Here is a 20,473-nt window from a genome sequence, read left to right on the forward strand (position 1 = left end):
ATTTTATGGCAGAACTTGATCAGTTTGATAAATTTTTTATAGAATTTTTTTCTATAGAAAAATTTTTTATGTTTTAACCTCTTTTTTTATAGAAAAATTTCTCAGATTCTAAAAACTTTTTCTTTAGAAACTTGCTCAGAGCAGCGCTGGTCTGACAAAAGGGGGAGTAGAGGGAGAGGTGGACAGCCGGGCGAGAGAAAACGGGCATGGCGAGAGAAAAAGGGCCGGGAACGCGGGGGAGCACGGGCAAAAGAGGGGCGGGAGGGAGAGCGCGGGAGACAGAACAACGCAGCGAGCGAGCGAGCGAGCGAGCGAGGAGCGAGCGAGCGAGCGAGCGAGCGAGCGAGCGAGCGAGCGAGCGAGCGAGCGAGCGAGCGAGCGAGCGAGCGAGCGAGCGAGCGAGCGAGCGAGCGAGCGAGCGAGCGAGCGAGCGAGAGAGCGAGCGAGCGAGCGAGCGAGCGAGCGAGCGAGCGAGCGAGCGAGCGAGAGCGAGCGAGCGAGCGAGCGAGCGAGCGAGCGAGCGAGCGAGCGAGCGAGCGAGCGAGCGAGCGAGCGAGCGAGCGAGCGAGCGAGCAGCGAGCGAGCGAGCGAGCGAGCGAGGCGAGCGAGCGAGGAGCGAGCGAGCGAGCGAGCGAGCGAGCGAGCGAGCGAGCGAGCGAGCGAGCGAGAGCGAGCGAGCGAGCGAGCGAGCGCGAGCGAGCGAGCGAGCGAGCGAGAGAGCGAGCGAGCGAGCGAGCGAGCGAGCGAGCGAGCGAGCGAGCGAGCGAGCGAGCGAGCGAGCAGCGAGCGAGCGAGCGAGCGAGCGAGCGAGCGAGCGAGCGAGCGAGCGAGCGAGCGAGCGAGCGAGCGAGCGAGCGAGCGAGCGAGCGAGCGAGCGAGCGAGCAGCGAGAGAGCGAGCGAGCGAGCGAGCGAGCGAGCGAGCGAGCGAGCGAGCGAGCGAGGCGAGCGAGCGAGCGAGAGAGCGAGCGAGCGAGCGAGCGAGGAGAGAGCGAGCGAGCGAGCAGGAGCGAGCGAGCGAGCGAGAGCGAGCGAGCGAGAGAGCGAGCGAGCGAGCGAGCGAGCGAGCGAGCGAGCGAGCGAGCGAGCGAGCGAGCGAGCGAGCAGAGAGCGAGCGAGGAGCGAGCGAGCGAGAGAGAGCGAGCGTGAGCGAGCGAGGCGAGAGAGCGAGCGAGAGAGCGAGCGAGCGAGCGAGCGAGCGAGGAGAGAGCAGCGAGAGAGGCGAGAGCGAGCGAGCGAGCGAGCGAGCGAGCGAGCGAGCGAGCGAGCGAGCGAGCGAGCGAGCGAGCGAGCGAGCGAGCGAGCGAGCGAGCGAGCGAGCGAGGAGCGAGCGAGCGAGCGAGCGAGCGAGCGAGCGAGCGAGCGAGCGAGCGAGCGAGAGAGCGAGCGAGCGAGCGAGCAGCAGCGAGCGACGAGCGAGCGAGCGAGCGAGCGAGCGAGCGAGAGAGCGAGCGAGCGAGCGAGCGAGCGAGCGAGCGAGCGGTAGCGAGCGAGCGAGAGCGAGCGAGCGAGCGAGCGAGCGAGCGAGCGAGCGAGCGGCGTAGCGATCTATCTATCTATCTATCTATCTATCTATTAACTAGTTCAAAATAAAACTCCAACATTTTTATTTTTATTATTTTTTCACATATTTATTTATTAAATTTAATTCAGTTGTTTATTTTGTTCAATTTTTTGTTATATTTCGAAGTCTACAGATAATAATAAAAATGTTTGTATGTATTTATTGTTGTTGTAATTAATGTAAATATTTTCACAATGTTTAATGAGAGTTTATTATTTGTTTTTGTGGTTTTCTTCTTTTTGTAATTATTTTAAGGATTATAATGTTTTATTATATAGTTTTTCTTTCAATTTGTTTTTCATGTATAAATATTTAACAAAAAAGAAATCAGTTATTGTTATTTATTTAGATAAAGTACTTAATGACAAAAGGTACGTTACTTTTTTTTTAATTCAATGTGTTTAATTAATTTTAAATGAAGTGTGTATGTGTGTATTGATTGCACCATTTTAAGCAGGATAATGGAACGTAGACATTATTGTATACAAAGGATATGAAAAGGAAATGATTGAAATGATTTTACGACAAATATATATAAATAGACTACATTAATTAAATATACAATGATAATATAATTCACAATCACTTTTTTTTAGTTTTTTAATAAATGCATTTTGTTAAGTGAAATTATAAAAAATGAAATTAATTTCATATTAAATCATATTGTTTTCGATGCCTTAGCCAGTAATACTTTTTAGCTTAAAAGATTAGGGATCTTATTTATAACAATTTATCAAAGGTTTATTAGACAAATTGTCATACAAAATTTGTTTAATAAACCTTTCATAAGTTGTTATGAGTAAGACAGTAGCAGTTCTTGGGCCAATACTTTGAATAATATTTAATCTAAATAATTAAAAATAAAAACAAAATATTCAACAAATAAATATTTTAATTTTATTAACACAAAACAAGACTAGTTTATCTGAAACCAATAAATACTGCACTTAATGTTTTTGTCTAACTAAATAAATTAAAATAAACTATAGATTATTTCTTACATATAGTTAAGTAATTTAAAAAATTTTTAGATTTTGATGTTTTTTTTTTAAATTTAATTATAATTTAATAAAGATTGTTTAAGCCTTATTTGCGCTTATAACTGGATTTTATTATAGATTTATTATTTGTTTTTTTTTTTAAATTGTTTATATAATTTATATTTTAAATACCAATTTTAACATTTCATTTGTTTATAATATTTTTTTTAAATTTTTACTAAAGCCAATTTATGGTTGTTGTTCTTTATATAGATAATTAATATTATTAATGATTTATTTATTATTTTTTTTTCATAATGAAGATATGATAACTAATTGCTAACGTTGATTTTAATTTCTTTGTTTAATTTTGTTTCTTCTGATTTTAGTGAATGAATTTTGAATTTATTATGAGTTTTGTTTTAATTATTTTTTTGTTTTTAATTTTTTGTATTTTAATATTCAACAACAATACAGTAAACATTTATTTTTGGTTTAGTTTTTGTTTATTAATATCTTAAATTAATTTACATTTTGTTTAAGTAATTATGTTTCTACCGGACGTTTGTTATATTTTTTTGGGTTTTATTTAATAAATGTTTATTTATTTGTTTTTTTACTTTTTATTGTATTATGTAAAATTGTTTAATATTGTTTTATTACTGGTTTTTTACTAAATGCTTCTTATGTTTCAAGTAGATATTTTTTTTTGTCAAATGTTTTAAATATTTATTTTTCAGAGAAATGCATAATAAACCCTTTTTTGTTAGTATAAGGGTTTGCTTAAATTTGGTGGGGTTGTTATTAAATCGTCTCCATTTTTTATAGTTTTCTTATCTTGTTTTTAAAGAGCTTTATGTTGTCTTCCTTTATTTAAAAAAAACTGGTCCTACTGAGCATGGTGATTTAATAATTTAAATGGATTATCGTAAAACTTGATATAACAACTGAACGTTAAAAATTAAACTCAAATCGTTTAATTTTAAAATCTATCAGATCGACACATTAAAATGTAGTGAGACTATTGACTAGACTAACTTCTACCCCCATCGACTATATAATCGACTAACTACTACTACATACTACCACTACCTGCATAACTATCTGCCTCTATGTGGTGGCTTCAAGGATGGTTGTGGATCTTGTCTCACTAATAACTCTGCTTTAGCATTGTAGGAACGAAGCCTTTACGATTATAGGTTGTCACTCAATCCCTAAAACTTTTTTACCTTTTAAGCCCCTTGCCCCATGTGTCCTATCCAATAATTGTAAGGTTAAAGTGGTTGGTATTAGTGTCGAGAAACGTAAATAGCTAATCAATGGTAAACGAAGATTAGTCACTAACCACGGGGCAGGTTTAATATCTAGACTTGTCCATGTACACCAGAGGGAGCGCAAGATTGCCATTACATAGCACGCGTGATAGGGTAAGAAAATTCTGCTGACGCTAAGTTGATACACATACACTATAGGTTTAATTCTTCTTCTTTTTATAATGAGCAATATCAGTTGGTTTGCTCTCAACTTGAAAAACAAAATCAAATCAGTTGCTGATCAGCACTTGTCGAAGCAAGGTCTGTGCGCGACGTTTTTAAAATACACACAGAAATACAACAACAAAATTTTGAGAAAGCCGAATTAATGTAGGAGAACATGAGAGAACAGTTGATAGTTTTTTATATATAGACTTTGATATACGCTAGCTGTCAAAATCCGTAATAAATATTTGACAGTTAGCATATACATTATAGTTTGTAGTCATTTTATTAGTATACTTTTATTTTGAATTGAATTCTGTTCTCTGCTGCTTACCAACACAAATAAACTATGGTAGTCTATGGTAGTATGTGTTTGAGCAACACTGATGTACACCGTCACTGCATTGATCATCCATTCCATTACATGCCTATTAGTGGGTCCAATATATGAGTGATAAAAATAAAACAACTAATATATCAACAGCAAAAATGAGGAGCTACTCTCCACTAGCCAAGAGATTTTGGACGAATCATAAGGTATTAAGAGCACTCTCTTCTACTCTCCAAAATCAAGATAAACCCTCCTCAATCAGAAGCCAAGATAGTCGACCTATAGAGGAAAAGCAGAGTACGTAGGAAGTGTCAAAAAGAGTTGCTGAGACGGATGCCCACATGAGCTGGGCATCTAAGGAAGCTGCCCAAAATACAAAGAAGTCCAAGCGATACAGCTTTCAGACAAATGGAGGTAAACCCTTAAAAGGAATAAGGTAACCGATGGAAAAGCCGGGACTCTCGACTACAACTGCCAGACTACCCTTTAAGGAGATAGAGAAGAATCATCTCCTCTTGATCCGGGAAAACACAAAGGTGATGTTATTAGCCCTGTAAAAACAGGATCGAATCCAAATTAGTATAGTTGGATATGAATCACTTTCTTTCAAATAAGTATAGTACCTCGTTTTGATTCCAGTGATATTCACAAGGGATACAGTGTTTTCGATTGTCCTGACTAGTTCTCGAAGGACTGTCTTGGCAAATATATTGGTGTAAGTCATAAGCTGATACCAGCCGAAAAAGTTCCAATAAGTTTATCAAAAATTGCAATCGAGGCACCAAAGATGTTGGAGTGTCTGAAGCTACAGAATCCCAAAATACATATGAATGACTGATGATGGACCATCCATACCGAATAAGGCGATAGAATTAGATTCCGAGGAACTAGAAAAGGCGAATTTTAGGGTGTTCTTCGGAGGAGGGACGTTAAGGTAAAGATGTTTCGGCCAAACAAATCGGCGAGTGGTGAGACATATGATGTTGAAACACTATATCTTTCTGCTCATCGGTATGACGCTCAATATGTAAGCCTATGGAGAACTCTATGATCTCAATATTCGAGGCAATATACGAATTTTTTTCGATAGCCAAGCGGTACTTCTTTCATTAAACTCCTATACCACCTCCTACCTATTAGTCAGACAATGTAAGAAGAATTTGTTAAGGCTGAGTCATCTGTCTGACATTATAGAAATATGGTTCCCTGCGCATAGGGACTACTTTGGCAATAAGCAGGCAGATGAGCAAGACAGAACTGAATCTGCTTTGAATATCTTCAAAGCTGTTTCAGTATCAACTCCGTTGGGTTCTATCAACAGTAGTATCCTCAGGATCTTTCTTTAAATCGCTGAAAATATATGGAATATAATTACAGTGGTCAAGTTAAGGTGGGTTTCTTTTAATGAGAATCGCACCAGATAGCATATAACTCGGATTATATCGAGGTTACTGACAATAATAACTTGATACTAGGCTATAGGCAGATATGCAGGTCAGAATGGGCTCCCCTTTAATGAATACTGTTGCAGTTGCAAAAACAGAGAAAGGGAAGAAATGGTCTCCCATCTGCTCTGCGATTTTCTTGCTCTAGCCGCCAAGAGATACAAATTTCTTGGTCATTACTTAATAGCCAAACTTGGTGAGTTGTCTGTGTCAAAACTCAATGATCATCTTATACAGAACCATCGTCAAAAACACCCAAAGTGGCGACCAATTTAGGAAAATGGATCATAAATTGCCAAGCAGTGGTATATGAGTTTTGGGAAACCGTACACAGCACGACCAAGTTAAGAAAGGTTTAAGTTAAACCGCTCGCAGAAAGAGAGTGGAAAATCTCCTTAAAGGAGAAAAGTAGCGTAAAGAATAGTGTTCTGGAATTCTCAATCAAGTTCGACAACATCAGCAAGAATACTCTTTAACAAGTTCTTTTCATTTAGATTATTCAACTAAATGACAGAGCTCATAAACCACCAAAATGGTTTAAAGGAAATTCTCCAAGTTGGAAAGTCGATCTATATATTCATATAGAAATCTAGGAACACTCAAGTAAAGATTGAGTTTTCAATGAAACTCCATAGAGTAAAGTTGAAGAGTTTTAATGATATTCACTAGAGTATAAACGGTTGGAGTATTCTAAGGTCTTCATCAGTCAAAACATAACCTCACTTCGAGCTAAAACGACAGTACGACGTTGACACAGACTGCTCAGTTATACAAAGTAATGCATTACATAAGTGTGAATGAGACGTATGGAATGAGATATATGGTGTCAAAAACCCTGTAGTACCAGAATGGGTTGCCGTCGATAATTAGCGGAGCTTGTTATGGAACACTTGTTAGTAAGTATAGCAGAGGTCTTACTCTGGTGCGATTTATTGGAAATACAGGGTGATTAAATGTATTGATGATATCTGCAAGACCTTTTTAACAAGGTATTGCTAAGACTAGTTATGAATATATTAAACAAATCTATAAGCTATAGGGCCTAAGCGAAAGGACCTGAAAGTTTTCGAAAATATTTGAAATTAATGACAAGACTAAGTAAAAAATAAATTACAAATGTTTAAAATGGTGGATTGTATGAAAACTTAGGTTCCTATATGATTTTTAAAGGAATGCTTTTCAAAAAAAATTAATTTTGTAATTAGTATTTTAGAAAGACAGGCGAAACTCTGAGTTACAGTTTTCCAAAGGATTAGGCCAGTTTCTCCATCACATCTGAGTTTCGAGATATCATGTCGTGAAAAACTTAATTTTTCGCTCTTTTTGAGAAGTTATAACAGTGCCAAGACAACTTTGTTTATATCTCGAAGGCTAAAAGAGATATGTCAGATCTCAAGCTTTTATTTTAAAGCTGACATAATGGTCTTTCAGTTGGCATACAACATTTTATAAATATAGTTGTCTTGGCGCTGTTTTATAACGTCTAAAAAAGGGCCAAAAAATGGCATATTTTTACATTTCAGAACACGATATCTCGAATCTTAGATGTGTTGGAGAAATTCTCCAACACATTCTTAAGGTATGTTAAATCTCAAGCTTTTATTTTAAAGCTGACAAAATGGAGTTTCAGCTGGCATACAACATTTATAGTTGTCTTGGCGCTGTTTTATATCGTCTAAAAAGGACCAACAATGGCATATTTTTACATTTCAGAAAACGATATCTCAAATCTCAGATATGAACACGATATCTCGAATCGGATTCAGATCAGATCAGTCGAGACGATTTTAAACCTATATGATACATTTAAACTATTTAACTTCAGTTTTTAGCGTTATAGTATTATATCAAGTATTAAAGGTATTCCATGAAAATCGAAAAAATACCCTACTGCTTACCTATTAAATATATATAAAATCAAATTAACACTAAATCTCTGTGTTAATTTTGATGTAAAAGACAAATTTTCCTTAATAACGACCAAATGTCAACAATGAATGTAGAATGAAAGAGATCTTGTTCATAAGTACTAAAAATAGACAGAAATAGAAAAAAATAAGATGAAAAATATGAAGAAAGAATTTTTAAGCAACAGCAAATTGAAATTTTGAATATGAAAATTAGTTGGTTTGTTTTTTTTTTTGTTTTGGTTGATAGAACTAAAAGAAGAATCATGCATTTCTCTCAAATAAAAATGACTATGTTTTAAAAAATAAAGATAATAGTATGATTTTTGTTTAAAGAAAAAAAGTATAATAAATAGTTTTAAAAAGGTTTGATTGTTTTAAGCTCAATAATAAATAAATTTAACAAAAAACAACAAGTTTTTTGTTTTCTTTAAATATTTTGTTGTTGTTGTTGTTTGGTGCAAGTAAAAACATTGTTTGTGCTAAAAAAGTTTATATAAAAAATTTTAATATTTTGTAAAATTTGTGCAAAAAATTTCAATTTGTAATATTACAACATTCCGCCCTTATTTAAAGTTAAAAAGTTTCTAAACTCTTTTCATTTGTATAATGTTTTGTTTTTTCGTTAAGTATATATATTGTTTTCTTTTAAGTTTAAGACTAGAACCGTTTGTTTTTTATATATATTCTCCGTTTTTATCGTTTCATAAAACACTGACTTACTTAACTAACTTAAATTAAAAACTAAAAAAATCGCAATTTTAAATTAAAAAAAAAAACAGTTTTATAGTTTTTTGTTTAAGTTTAAAAAAAAATAGTTTTTGGTCTTCTTACGCTTCTTGAGTTTTAGTATTGATCGATGTCTGTTGTTTATTAAATTCAAGACCTTGTAGTATACTATTGTTCAAAGAGGCCAATGGTGTGGCTGTAATGCCATCACGCAATGCCAACTGATAGGCCACCTCAAATGCTTGACCCAAAGTCAATATTATATCGGAAGCCAAGTCCTGTTAAGCAATTAAAAGAATATTCCATCAAATCATAATTTATGCACAATTTGAAAACTAAAAGACTAAAATTTGCTACAAAAACTTACCGTACTCTCTACATAAAAAACATGACAATAGTGCACATCATTTTCCTTGGTAATATAGGCAAAATGACATAGATCTTCTGCATCTTGACATGCACAATTTATATTTTGGATTTCATGTTCACAAATGGTGTTCTACAAATCATAAATGCCGTATGGGGGAGAAAAAGAGACAAAAGAAAACAAAAAAATACATTTAATTGGTATTGCTGTAAATCGATCGTGCCTTAAACACACACACACACATACCTTGCTGTTCACATCTATAAACTCTACACCCCTGTGCGAGATGGCCAATGACACTAGTATACGTTTTTGTTTATTAAATGATTGATTACGGGCAGCATTGGTTTCTGACTGGGAAGACATTAACATATTGGTAGCAGTGTTAGCAGCAGCAGCATCAGTAGTATTATGCTGTTGATCTTGTTTTAGTTTTTGTATGGATTTGCGTGTCGATTCGGTGCCACGTAATTCTTTCACAACCGTTGAGCCTAAATACTGCAAAGAATTAATTGGAATTTTCTTTATTTTTATCAAATATATGACACAATTTTCTTAAGAAGAAGGGAAGACCAGGAAACAGTTGTTCAAATGTCTTTTCTTAAATTTCGAAAAACCATTAATTATAATTAATATACATCTTAAATTGTCGATGGGTTATAAATGTATTGTGTTATAAATATACACACACCACTATGCCCTGAGATTATAGAGTTTAAAAATCTTGATGTATGGAAGTCAATACCTTGACATCTGTTGCCATAATATAAGTGTTTTGTTTTAACAAAAACATTTGATCAATCTATTAAGTTTTAAGTTTCTGAATTTGTGTTCGGGGAATCAGGGGAATTTCAAACTGTCAAACACGTAAAGGCTATTAAGGCTATATTAACTTTCAAGCTTATTTTTAAAACAAAATTTATGGACAACTTTTAATAAATATAAACTCTTGATAATTTAGGAAAATGTTTTCCCATTTAAAAATATTTGGATAAATTGTTTATTTTTAGAGAATTCTTGAACAAATCATACATTTATAGAATTTTTTATGATAAAAAGAAAATTTATCTGAAAATGTTCTATAAAAAGAAAAGTTATCTGAAAATTTTCTATAAAAGAAAAGTTATCCGAAAATTTTCTATAAAAAGAAAATTTATCTGAAAATTTTCTATAAAAAGAAAATTTATCTGAAAATTTTCTATAAAAGAAAATTTATCCGAAAATTTTCTATAAAAAGAAAATTTATCCGAAAATTTTCAATAAAAAGAAATTTATCCGAAAATTTTCAGTAAAAAGATAATTTATCCGAAAATTTTCTATAAAAAGAAAATTTATCCGAAAATTTTCTGTAAAAAGAAAATTTAACAGAAAATTTTCTGTAAAAAGAAAATTTAACCGAAATTTGATCCGAAAATTTTCTATAAAATTGAAAATTTATCCGAAAATTTTTTATAAAAAAATGTATCCGAAATTTTTTTATAAAAATTTATTCGAAAATTTTCGATAAAAAAAAAAATTTATCCGAAGATTTTCAATAAAAAGAAAATTTTATCCGAAAATGTTCTATAAGACGAAAATTTACTCCGTGTAATGATTTATATTTACAAAATACACATTTATGACGTATTTTATCACGATAACTTTGTTTGTCCATGTGCGTTTAAGTGATTTTCAAAAGTGGACTTTATATGGGAGATATGACCAATTAGAATTTTATGATAATTTTCTATAAAAAGAAAATTTAAGCGAAAAATTTCTATAAAAACAAAATATAAATTTTCCGAAAATTTTCTATAAAAAGAACATTTTTCCGAAAACTTTCTATAAAAAGAAAATTTATCGAAAACTTTCTATTAAAAGAAAATTTTTCGAAAATTTTCTAAAAAAAGAAAATTTATCGAAAACTTTCCATAAAAAGAAAATTTGTCCGAAAATTTTCTAAAAAAAGAAAATTTATCGTAAACTTTCCATAAAAAGAAAATTTATCGAAAACTTTCCATTAAAAGAAAATTTATCGAAAACTTTCCATAAAAAGAATATTTGTCCGAAAATTTTCTATAAAAAGAATATCTATCGGAAAATTTTCTATAAAAAAAATTTTATGCGAAAATTTTCTATAAAAAGAATATTTATCTGAAAATTGTCTATAAAATGAAAAATTTATCCGAAAATTTTCGATAAAAAGAAAAATTTATCCGAAGATTTTAAATAAAAGAAAATTTTATCCGAAAAATTCTATAAAAATAAAATTTATCCGAAAACTTTCTAAAACAAAATTTATCCGAAAATGTTCTATAAGACGAAAATTTACTTCGTATAATTATTTATATTTACAAAATACACATTTATGACGTATTTTATCCCGATAACTTTGTTTGTCAATGTGCGCTTAAGTGATTTTCGAAAGTGGACTTTATATGGGAGATATGACCAATTACGGGCCTATCCGGAAAAAAATCGTAGAGTGAATCGTATGTACACGAAACATATTTTTGTCGAATTTTATTAAGATGCCTTTATTTGCCAATGAAATATGTGCGTTTAAGTGATTTTCGGAAGTGGACATTATATGGGAGCTATTACCAATTAAGATCCGATTCGGAAAAAATCCGGTAGAATCATTTATATGCACACAAAACATATTGAAGTCGAACTCTATCACGATAGCTTTATTATTCAAAGAAATACATGCATTTAAGTGATTTTCGAAAGTGCACTTAATATGGGAGATATGACCAATTACGGGCCTATCCGGAAAAAAATCGTAGAGTGAATCGTATGTACACGAAACATATTTTTGTCGAATTTTATTAAGATTGCTTTATTTGCCAATGAAATATGTGCGTTTAAGTAATTTTCGGAAGTGGACCTATGACCAATTACGGGCCTATCCGGAAACCATTTCATAGAGTGATTCACATATAGACAAAACATATTTGTGCCGAATTTTATCACAATAGCTTTATTAATCATCGAAATATGTGCATTTTCGGAAGTGGACCTTATATGGCAGCTATGACCAATTGTGGACCAATATAGATCTACGTTGGTATTATGATTCCTCTTCATGTTATATTATATGTGGAAAATTTTGTGTTGATACCGATATATTTGAGGGAGTTATTCACGATAAATTAATATCCGGAAATATGTAGCTTTGTACGGAGACTATGGGAAATTTTGGATCGCTTGTTATAATTTTCGAAATCTCTTTGGTAGTTTCTGAGAAAACTGCTTTAGAATTAGGAAAAAAACTCAATTTTTTCGAGATTGTCTGAAATTTGTATTCATAACTTTTTATGTTGTGAACCGATTTTACTGGTTTTCAATATGAAACTGTTTAGGATAATAATAAATATTTTCGGTGAATTTGCTTGATTGTTTTACACAGACAGACAGACAGACTGACGGACAGATGGCCATAGCTAAATCGACTCAGAATTTGATAAGGATCCGAAATATATATACTTTGTTGGGTCTCAGATGACTATTTATTGGTGTTACAAACGGAACGATAAACTTATATATACCCTCTATCACCACTGATTTTTTTTTTCTATACAAAATTTTCGGATAAAATTTCTTTTTATAAAAAAATTTCGGAAAAATTGTTAAATTTCCATTTTATAGAAATTTTTTATTTTTTTTTAATTAATTATTTTTGTTATTTTAATTAATTATATTTGTTATAAATATGTAGTAACTCACATAAACTTCATATTTTATTTGTTCGTTGAGCAAATCATTTGCAGAATGCCTCCATTTTGTGCGCAAATTGTCAGGTAAACCTAAAAGTAATTCCGAAGGAGCACGTATATCCAAAGATGTCTGAGCTGTAGGTGTTTGTTGTGTTGCCTTCTGTATGGGAGGTTGAGGAGCAGGTCTTCAATGAAAAATAAAAAAATAATAAATTTTTCTACAAACTTTAACCAGTAATTTGCAACTAACCTATTTTTACGATAACCAGTTATCGATTGCCTTTGAGTGCCATCTTTAGTGTTGACATTTAAAGATATCTTATTGGTCTCATTGTTTTCTGCCAGAGGAGTTTTGGCCGATTTGGGTTCTCGCATATTTTTAATAAAGGCTATCGATTGAAGAATGCGACGACGATGACCCAGTTTATTGATTTCCAATACAGTTTGTAACTCCACATCCCAAACGCCACAAACACTATCCAAAGTGTTGTAAAGATGTTTGCTTTTTTTATAGGAAAAATTAAATATTTTGCTAAAATTTTGAGAATTTTCAAAAATGTTTTCATTAAGTTACCTAAACGATTCAGTGTATTGGGGCAATTGTATGCTTTGAAGCCATTGTTGAAGAGTTGAAACACCTTTCAGTTCAGTTAAAGATTTATTTTCCTGTTGATTTTTCTGTGGAACTTGTGGTAAAAATTCGGCTTTAGGTAAAGTTTTTATAAACCTCAGTAATTTGGCAGTATCCTGCTGGGATATATTTAAAAACTCTATATCGGATTCTTCGAAAACACCATTCTGTAATAGGAATAAAGTTAAAGCTAATATGGATATGGTTTTCAAAGTTTTTAACTCACCATAAATTTAACATTATCATAACCCTGCTCGAACAGTTTCTTTTCCAAATGCATTAAACCCGATTTCCTTAAACGACTTACAAGTTCTTGTCTCTCTGCTGGTATTTCAGTATCATCGAAATCCAAATCATTAGTAGGAGAAATATCAGAATTTAGTATACTACTGCCGAAGGATTCTAGAATTTCGGAAATTTTCTTTCTAGCTTCTTCGGCATTAAAAGGACTTAGTATACTGCTCTCATGTGATGTTGTTGAGTTATTGGCTATGGAACTTGTATCTTCATTGGAACTTTCATTAGTAGGTTGTGACGAAGTCAACTGTGATTGTTCTTCATTCGAAGAACTATTGATGGAACTTTGATGACTTAAAATATCACTGTTTGGTTTCTCTTGAGACTCTTGCTTGACTTCGTTTATTTTACTAACATTATTTTCCACAATTGTCTTTGGTTCCATTATGTCCTCATACAGGTCTTCGGTGTCATTTTTCATTTCATGATCTAGAGTTTCTGCTTCGTTGTTACAGTCAGTCGTTGTTTCTTGGGGCTCTGCCGTAGGCAGTTGTGGTGTTGTGGCTTTGAATAGTCTTCTCTCGGGTACAACGGGTTTGGCTGGTATTGGAGGTCTGGCCTTGTTAACATTTTGCTGTTCCGCAGCTTGAGCTGTTGTCGATATACCCCGTTTTTTATGTATGGTAGCGTAAACGGGCACCTGAGCTTGTGGAGGCAGTTGTTGTTGTGGTCTAGGTGGTGGTAGTTGGACTTGAGGTGGGTTAATTTTGGAGGTTTTATTAACCGTTGCATATGCTGGTTCAATTTTTTGTTTATTACTACTATGGGCAGCTGAACCTTTTAGGAGGCCCGCAAATGGTTGGTCGCCAATAAATTCTTCTACATTTTCGGTGGAACCACTGTGATCAGATAAGGAGACACTAGAACTTAAGGAACCCATAGAACCTCTAATGCCTCCTGATCCAATAGTGGAATAGATGTTGGATGAAACAGTGTTGGTATTAAGTTTAGTGGGCGAAGGTTGTATGTAGGCGTAATCATAGTGTGATGTTAGATTAGTATTATTGCTATTGTTGTTGCTGTTGTTATTTATTTGCCTTAGGGGTGAAGTACCCATATCCACCAATAATTGTTGTTGTTTTTGCAATTGCAAAAGTGCTGATCGCCGTTTGTATTCCTGACTCAAAGGTCTTATGCGTTCGTGTATCATTTTCTCGGCCTGACTAGAAGAAGGAGGAGGATGATCGGGTGTGGGTGGTTGTTTATAGTTAGTAGGACTTCTGGGTATTTGAGGCTTATTTTCATCTCCCTTTTCATCTTTATCACCCAAAGTTATAGAGCTTAAATAACATTATATTATTAATTATAGTTTATTTTTATTTCATGATCTCACTACTTACTAGCTATTACGATTCCTTTTTAATTTACGATTTGGATTGTATGACTTCAGTGTACCGTTATCATTACTTATTGTAACCTCATTAATGTTATTTATATTTCTTGGTGCTGGTTTTGGTCTCTTCATTGAATTGGTGATTTCCTGATTTGAATTTGGCACTAAATTCTCCACATCATCACTATGATGACGCTTCTCCAACATATCAGCTTTATGAACAAAAGAGTTTTGTTTTAAATCATTAATACTAATTGATTATTTTTCTTGAGCTTACTACTTGAGCTTAGCGATATTCCCCCCGATGTCCGTGCCGTCTCCCGGGCACTAGCAAACAAACGATTTCCTCTTTGACGCTCCGCTAGCTGTGATTCATCAAAACTTATTCCTCCAACACTACCATGACTTTGATGTGAATAGGGACTGTCATTTGATGGACTTCGGGTTTGTCTTCTGCCATAGTTATTCTGCTGTTGATGATTGGGTGAAGTGTAACTAAATGGTTGTCCACTATTTGTGGGTGATACCGATAGATTACGTCGTGGTGGTTTCTTAGGCGGTCCCCCAGGTCCAAAGCTGCTCATAGGCGGTGGATTTCCCACGAAACTAGAAACACCTCCTGCAATAAATTAATTAAGATTAAAATAGGCAGAAGAATTGACAAAGACACTAGACTATAGACTAGACTATAGACTAGACTATAGACTAGACTATAGACTATAATATAAACTAGACTATAATATAAACTAGACTATAGACTAGACTATAGACTAGACCATAGACTAGACTATAAATTAGACTATAGACTAGACTATAGACTAGACTATAGACTAGACTATAGACTAGACTATAGACTAGACTATAGACTAGACTATAGACTAGACTTTAGACTAGACTATAGACTACACTATAGACTAGACTATAGACTAGACTATAGACTAGACTATAGACTTGACTATAGACTAGACTATAGACTAGACTATAGACTAGACTATAGACTAGACTATAGACTAGACTATAGACTAGACTATAGACTAGACTACAGACTAGACTATAGACTAGACTAGACTAGACTATATACTAGACTATAGACTAGACTATAGACTACACTATAGACTAGACTATAGACTAGACTATAGACTAGACTATAGACTAGACTTTAGACTAGACTATAGACTAGACTATAGACTAGACTATAGACTAGACTATAGACTAGACTATGGACTAGACTATAGACTAGACTATAGACTAGACTATAGACTAGACTATAGACTAGACTATAGACTAGACTATAGACTAGACTATAGACTAGACTATAGACTAGACTATAGACTAGACTATAAATTAGACTATAGACTAGACTATAGACTAGACTATAGACTAGACTATAGACTAGACTATAGACTAGACTATAGACTAGACTATAGACTAGACTATAGACTAGACTATAGACTAGACTATAGACTAGACTATAGACTAGACTATAGACTAGACTATAGACTAGACTATAGACTAGACTATAGACTAGACTATAGACTAGACTTTAGACTAGACTATAGACTACACTATAGACTAGACTATAAACTAGACTATAGACTTGACTATAGACTAGACTATAGACTAGACTATAGACTAGACTATAGACTAGACTATAGACTAGACTATAGACTAGACTATAGACTAGACTATAGACTAGACTATAGACTAGACTATAGACTAGACTATAGACTAGACTAGACTATATACTAGACTATAGACTAGACTATAGACTAGACTATAGACTAGACTATAGACTAGACTTTAGACTAGACTATAGACTAGACTATAGACTAGACTATAGACTACACTATAGACTAGACTATAGACTAGACTATAGACTAGACTAGACTATATACTAGACTATAGACTAGACTATAGACTAGACTAGACTATATACTAGACTATAGACTAGACTATAGACTAGACTATAGACTAGACTATAGACTAGACTATAGACTAGACTATAGACTAGACTATAGACTAGACTATAGACTAGACTATAGACTAGACTATAGACTAGACTATAGACTAGACTATAGACTAGACTATAGACTAGACTATAGACTAGACTATAGACTAGACTATAGACTAGACTATAGACTAGACTTTAGACTAGACTATAGACTACACTATAGACTAGACTATAGACTAGACTATAGACTAGACTATAGACTTGACTATAGACTAGACTATAGACTAGACTATAGACTAGACTATAGACTAGACTATAGACTAGACTATAGACTAGACTATAGACTAGACTATAGACTAGACCATAGACTAGACTATAAATTAGACTATAGACTAGACTATAGACTAGACTATAGACTAGACTATAGACTAGACTATAGACTAGACTATAGACTAGACTATAGACTAGACTATAGACTAGACTATAGACTAGACTATAGACTAGACTATAGACTAGACTATAGACTAGACTATAGACTAGACTTTAGACTAGACTATAGACTACACTATAGACTAGACTATAGACTAGACTATAGACTAGACTATAGACTTGACTATAGACTAGACTATAGACTAGACTATAGACTAGACTATAGACTAGACTATAGACTAGACTATAGACTAGACTATAGACTAGACTATAGACTAGACTATAGACTAGACTATAGACTAGACTATAGACTAGACTATAGACTAGACTATAGACTAGACTAGACTATATACTAGACTATAGACTAGACTATAGACTAGACTATAGACTAGACTATAGACTAGACTATAGACTAGACTTTAGACTAGACTATAGACTAGACTATAGACTAGACTATGGACTAGACTATAGACTAGACTATAGACTAGACTATAGACTAGACTATAGACTATACTATAGACTAGACTATAGACTAGACTATAGACTAGACTATAGACTAGACTATAGACTAGACTAGACTAGACTATAGACTAGACTATAGACTAGACTATAGACTAGACTATAGACTAGACTATAGACTAGACTATAGACTAGACTATAGACTAGACTATAGACTAGACTACTAGACTAGACTAGACTATAGACTAGACTAGACTATAGACTAGACTATAGACTAGACTATAGACTAGACTATAGACTAGACTATAGACTAGACTATAGACTAGACTATAGACTAGACTATAGACTAGACTATAGACTAGACTATAGACTAGACTATAGACTAGACTATAGACTAGACTATAGACTAGACTATAGACTAGACTATAGACTAGACTATAGACTAGACTATAGACTAGACTATAGACTAGACTATAGACTAGACTATAGACTAGACTATAGACTAGACTATAGACTAGACTATAGACTAGACTATAGACTAGACTATAGACTAGACTATAGACTAGACTATAGACTAGACTATAGACTAGACTATAGACTAGACTATAGACTAGACTATAGACTAGACTATGGACTAGACTATAGACTAGACTATAGACTAGACTATAGACTAGACTATAGACTAGACTATATACTAGACTATATAATAGATTATAGACTAGACTATATAATAGATTATAGACTAGACTATATAATAGATTATAGACTAAACTATATAAGAGACTATAGACTAGTATATAGACAGAAGATTAGTATCAATAGCGTAAATTTCAACCTAAAAAGCACGCACAAAGCCGGAACCTATAGCAGTTCCTACGCTTTTTAAAAAAAGTTTAACAATGTTCAATATCTCTTACCAGTTGAGCACCTAGATCTGGGTGAAATTGAAGCTGGTTCAAAACTGCTCATCGATGAGGAAGGACTAACACCCATATCACTGAAAAAAATTAAAATTAATAAATCGTTCAAAACTTCATTTCCACAACTTACTTTTGTGAAGTATTCGATTGACTACGCACAGGTGAGTTTAAAGTGTCATGATAGAAACGATTATTACCAGCCCCACCACCACCACCACCCGTATTTGGAGAATTTTCATCTAATTGTAAACCACTATCTAAAGATTTGCCACCACCATTGAATGTGGCACCGGAACTAAATCTCTGCTTGTTATAGGAAGATTGTTGCATCGACAGCGAATGATTGAGTAAATGATTATTGGAATTGAAATGATAATGATTATTATGTTGTTGCTTTTGATGATGACCACCAGAGGTTTGATTGCGTTGACCCAGCTGTGTTGGTTGCTGATGGCGATAGATGACCTCTTCACTATCATCCGTATCCATTTGATTACGAAAGTCTGGAGTAAAAGAACAACAATAATAATGAACAATTGCTTTTATAGGGGTATGATTAACTTACTATTTATAACATCGATAATATGTTTGGTTACATGTGCTGGAAACTCTTTAAGTATATCCAAAACAGTACGCTCCTCAGCATCTGTGGCATTAAGATCAATACCGGCTTTTAATAATGTACGCACCACAGACTCTTTGCCGCATAAGGCTGCCTCATGTAATGCCGAACCCGAGGGCGTTAATAAGTTGACATTTACACCGGCCCCTAATAAAACCTCTACGACTTGTTTGTGGCCATTACGACTGGCCAAGTGTAGACAGGTGTGTGGAAATACACAACGTGTTGGTGTAGCTGGTGATGATAGAACCGATGGTGAGGAGGGCGATGGTGTTGATATTGAACCAGAGTGTGGTAAAGGTGAAGAGTGTCGTGATCTATTGTTAACTTGATTTTCAGTAGCTTGTTTCGTATAGGAAGCTATTAATTCAGGATGGGCGCGTATAAGCATTTGTACTGCCTGCAAACGTCCATATTGACAGGCAAGATCTAGAGGTGTTTCACCTCTGGTATTTCTCATATTAGGATCGGCTTCATGAGCCAATAACATCGATAGTACTTCCGTGTGACCATGTTGACTGGCACAGTGTAAAGGTGTCTCTTTTTCTATGGTCTGTAGATTAGGATTTGCTGGTCTATAGGGATGTGTTAATAGCATCTTGACAATTTCTTCTTCACCCGCCCATGAGGCCAAATGCAGGGCCGATGATCCTCTCATATCGGGTAAATTTGGTGAGGCTTCATGTGCCAGTAGTAATTTCACTATATCAGTATGTCCATTTATGCAGGCATGATGTAACGCTGAGTAGCCTCCACTGTCTTGTACATTGACTCCAGTACCACGCCTTAAACTTGCCAGTGGACCAGCACGTTTGGCTTTCTGATTAAGTACTTTTTCGATATATGAAATATTGCCACTGCGGGCAGCCTCGAGAAATTCCTGGTCCTTACCCATTTTGTTGTGCGTAAATAGTTTTTATTTTATGTGGAGGGGTGACAAAGAGTTTCTTTTGGGATTTGAAACAAATTAAAGTTGGAATGTGATGTGCGCTTATGATTTATTGTAAAGAAGTTTGAAGATTATCTGTAAAAGACAGAAATTAATTTATAAAACAGTTTTAAAATGTGTATTGCGGAGTATAATAATATTCAGATTTCTATGATTTATAGCCTGCACAGTTAACTATGGTCGTATTGAACAGACTATAGATGACTTAGGTCGTATAGAATTGACTTAGGATGACTATAGACAACTACAAACTTTGTTCTATGCAAAATAACTATAATGGACTAAATTTCAACCAAAGATGACTAAAATTGACTACAGTTAACAAAAGATGGTTACAGTTGACTGTAGTCGAACGGAAATGACTATAGTCGACTATAGTATGTAG

At 34.4% G+C, this 20,473-nt stretch overlaps 1 protein-coding gene across 1 annotated transcript; it reads right to left on the reverse strand.

Moving 5' to 3' along the window:
• Positions 1-8,292: 8,292 nt before the first annotated feature.
• On the reverse strand, positions 8,293-20,136 carry LOC119615459 (ankyrin repeat and sterile alpha motif domain-containing protein 1B). Its single transcript, XM_037971464.1, has 12 exons — positions 19,083-20,136; positions 18,648-19,020; positions 18,515-18,594; positions 15,036-15,377; positions 14,766-14,970; positions 13,355-14,705; positions 13,072-13,295; positions 12,748-12,999; positions 12,508-12,682; positions 9,046-9,297; positions 8,800-8,931; positions 8,293-8,710 (listed from the first exon to the last, which is right to left on the reverse strand). Exons 1-12 carry the CDS (start codon positions 20,032-20,034, stop codon positions 8,534-8,536), a joined length of 4,515 nt encoding a protein of 1,504 aa, XP_037827392.1. The 5' UTR covers positions 20,035-20,136; the 3' UTR covers positions 8,293-8,533.
• Between the last annotated feature and the right edge of the window lie 337 nt (positions 20,137-20,473).

This window comes from Lucilia sericata, unplaced genomic scaffold, assembly GCF_015586225.1.
Source record: "Lucilia sericata isolate MDLA Ls3-8-SP2 unplaced genomic scaffold, ASM1558622v1 Contig005239F_arrow, whole genome shotgun sequence".
In the NCBI taxonomy this organism is placed as follows: domain Eukaryota; kingdom Metazoa; phylum Arthropoda; class Insecta; order Diptera; family Calliphoridae; genus Lucilia; species Lucilia sericata.

What these genes read in the sequence shown, in the direction of transcription:
- LOC119615459 (XM_037971464.1), bottom strand. Translation starts at nt 20,034, where the DNA reads ATGGGTAAGGACCAGGAATTTCTCGAGGCTGCCCGCAGTGGCAATATT. An exon ending in TATTATCGATGTTATAAATA is followed by an intron (nt 19,021 to 19,082) that starts GTAAGTTAATCA and finishes CTTTTACTCCAG; the next exon opens with ACTTTCGTAATCAAATGGAT. An exon ending in ATGATAATGTTAAATTTATG is followed by an intron (nt 13,296 to 13,354) that starts GTGAGTTAAAAA and finishes TTCCTATTACAG; the next exon opens with AATGGTGTTTTCGAAGAATC.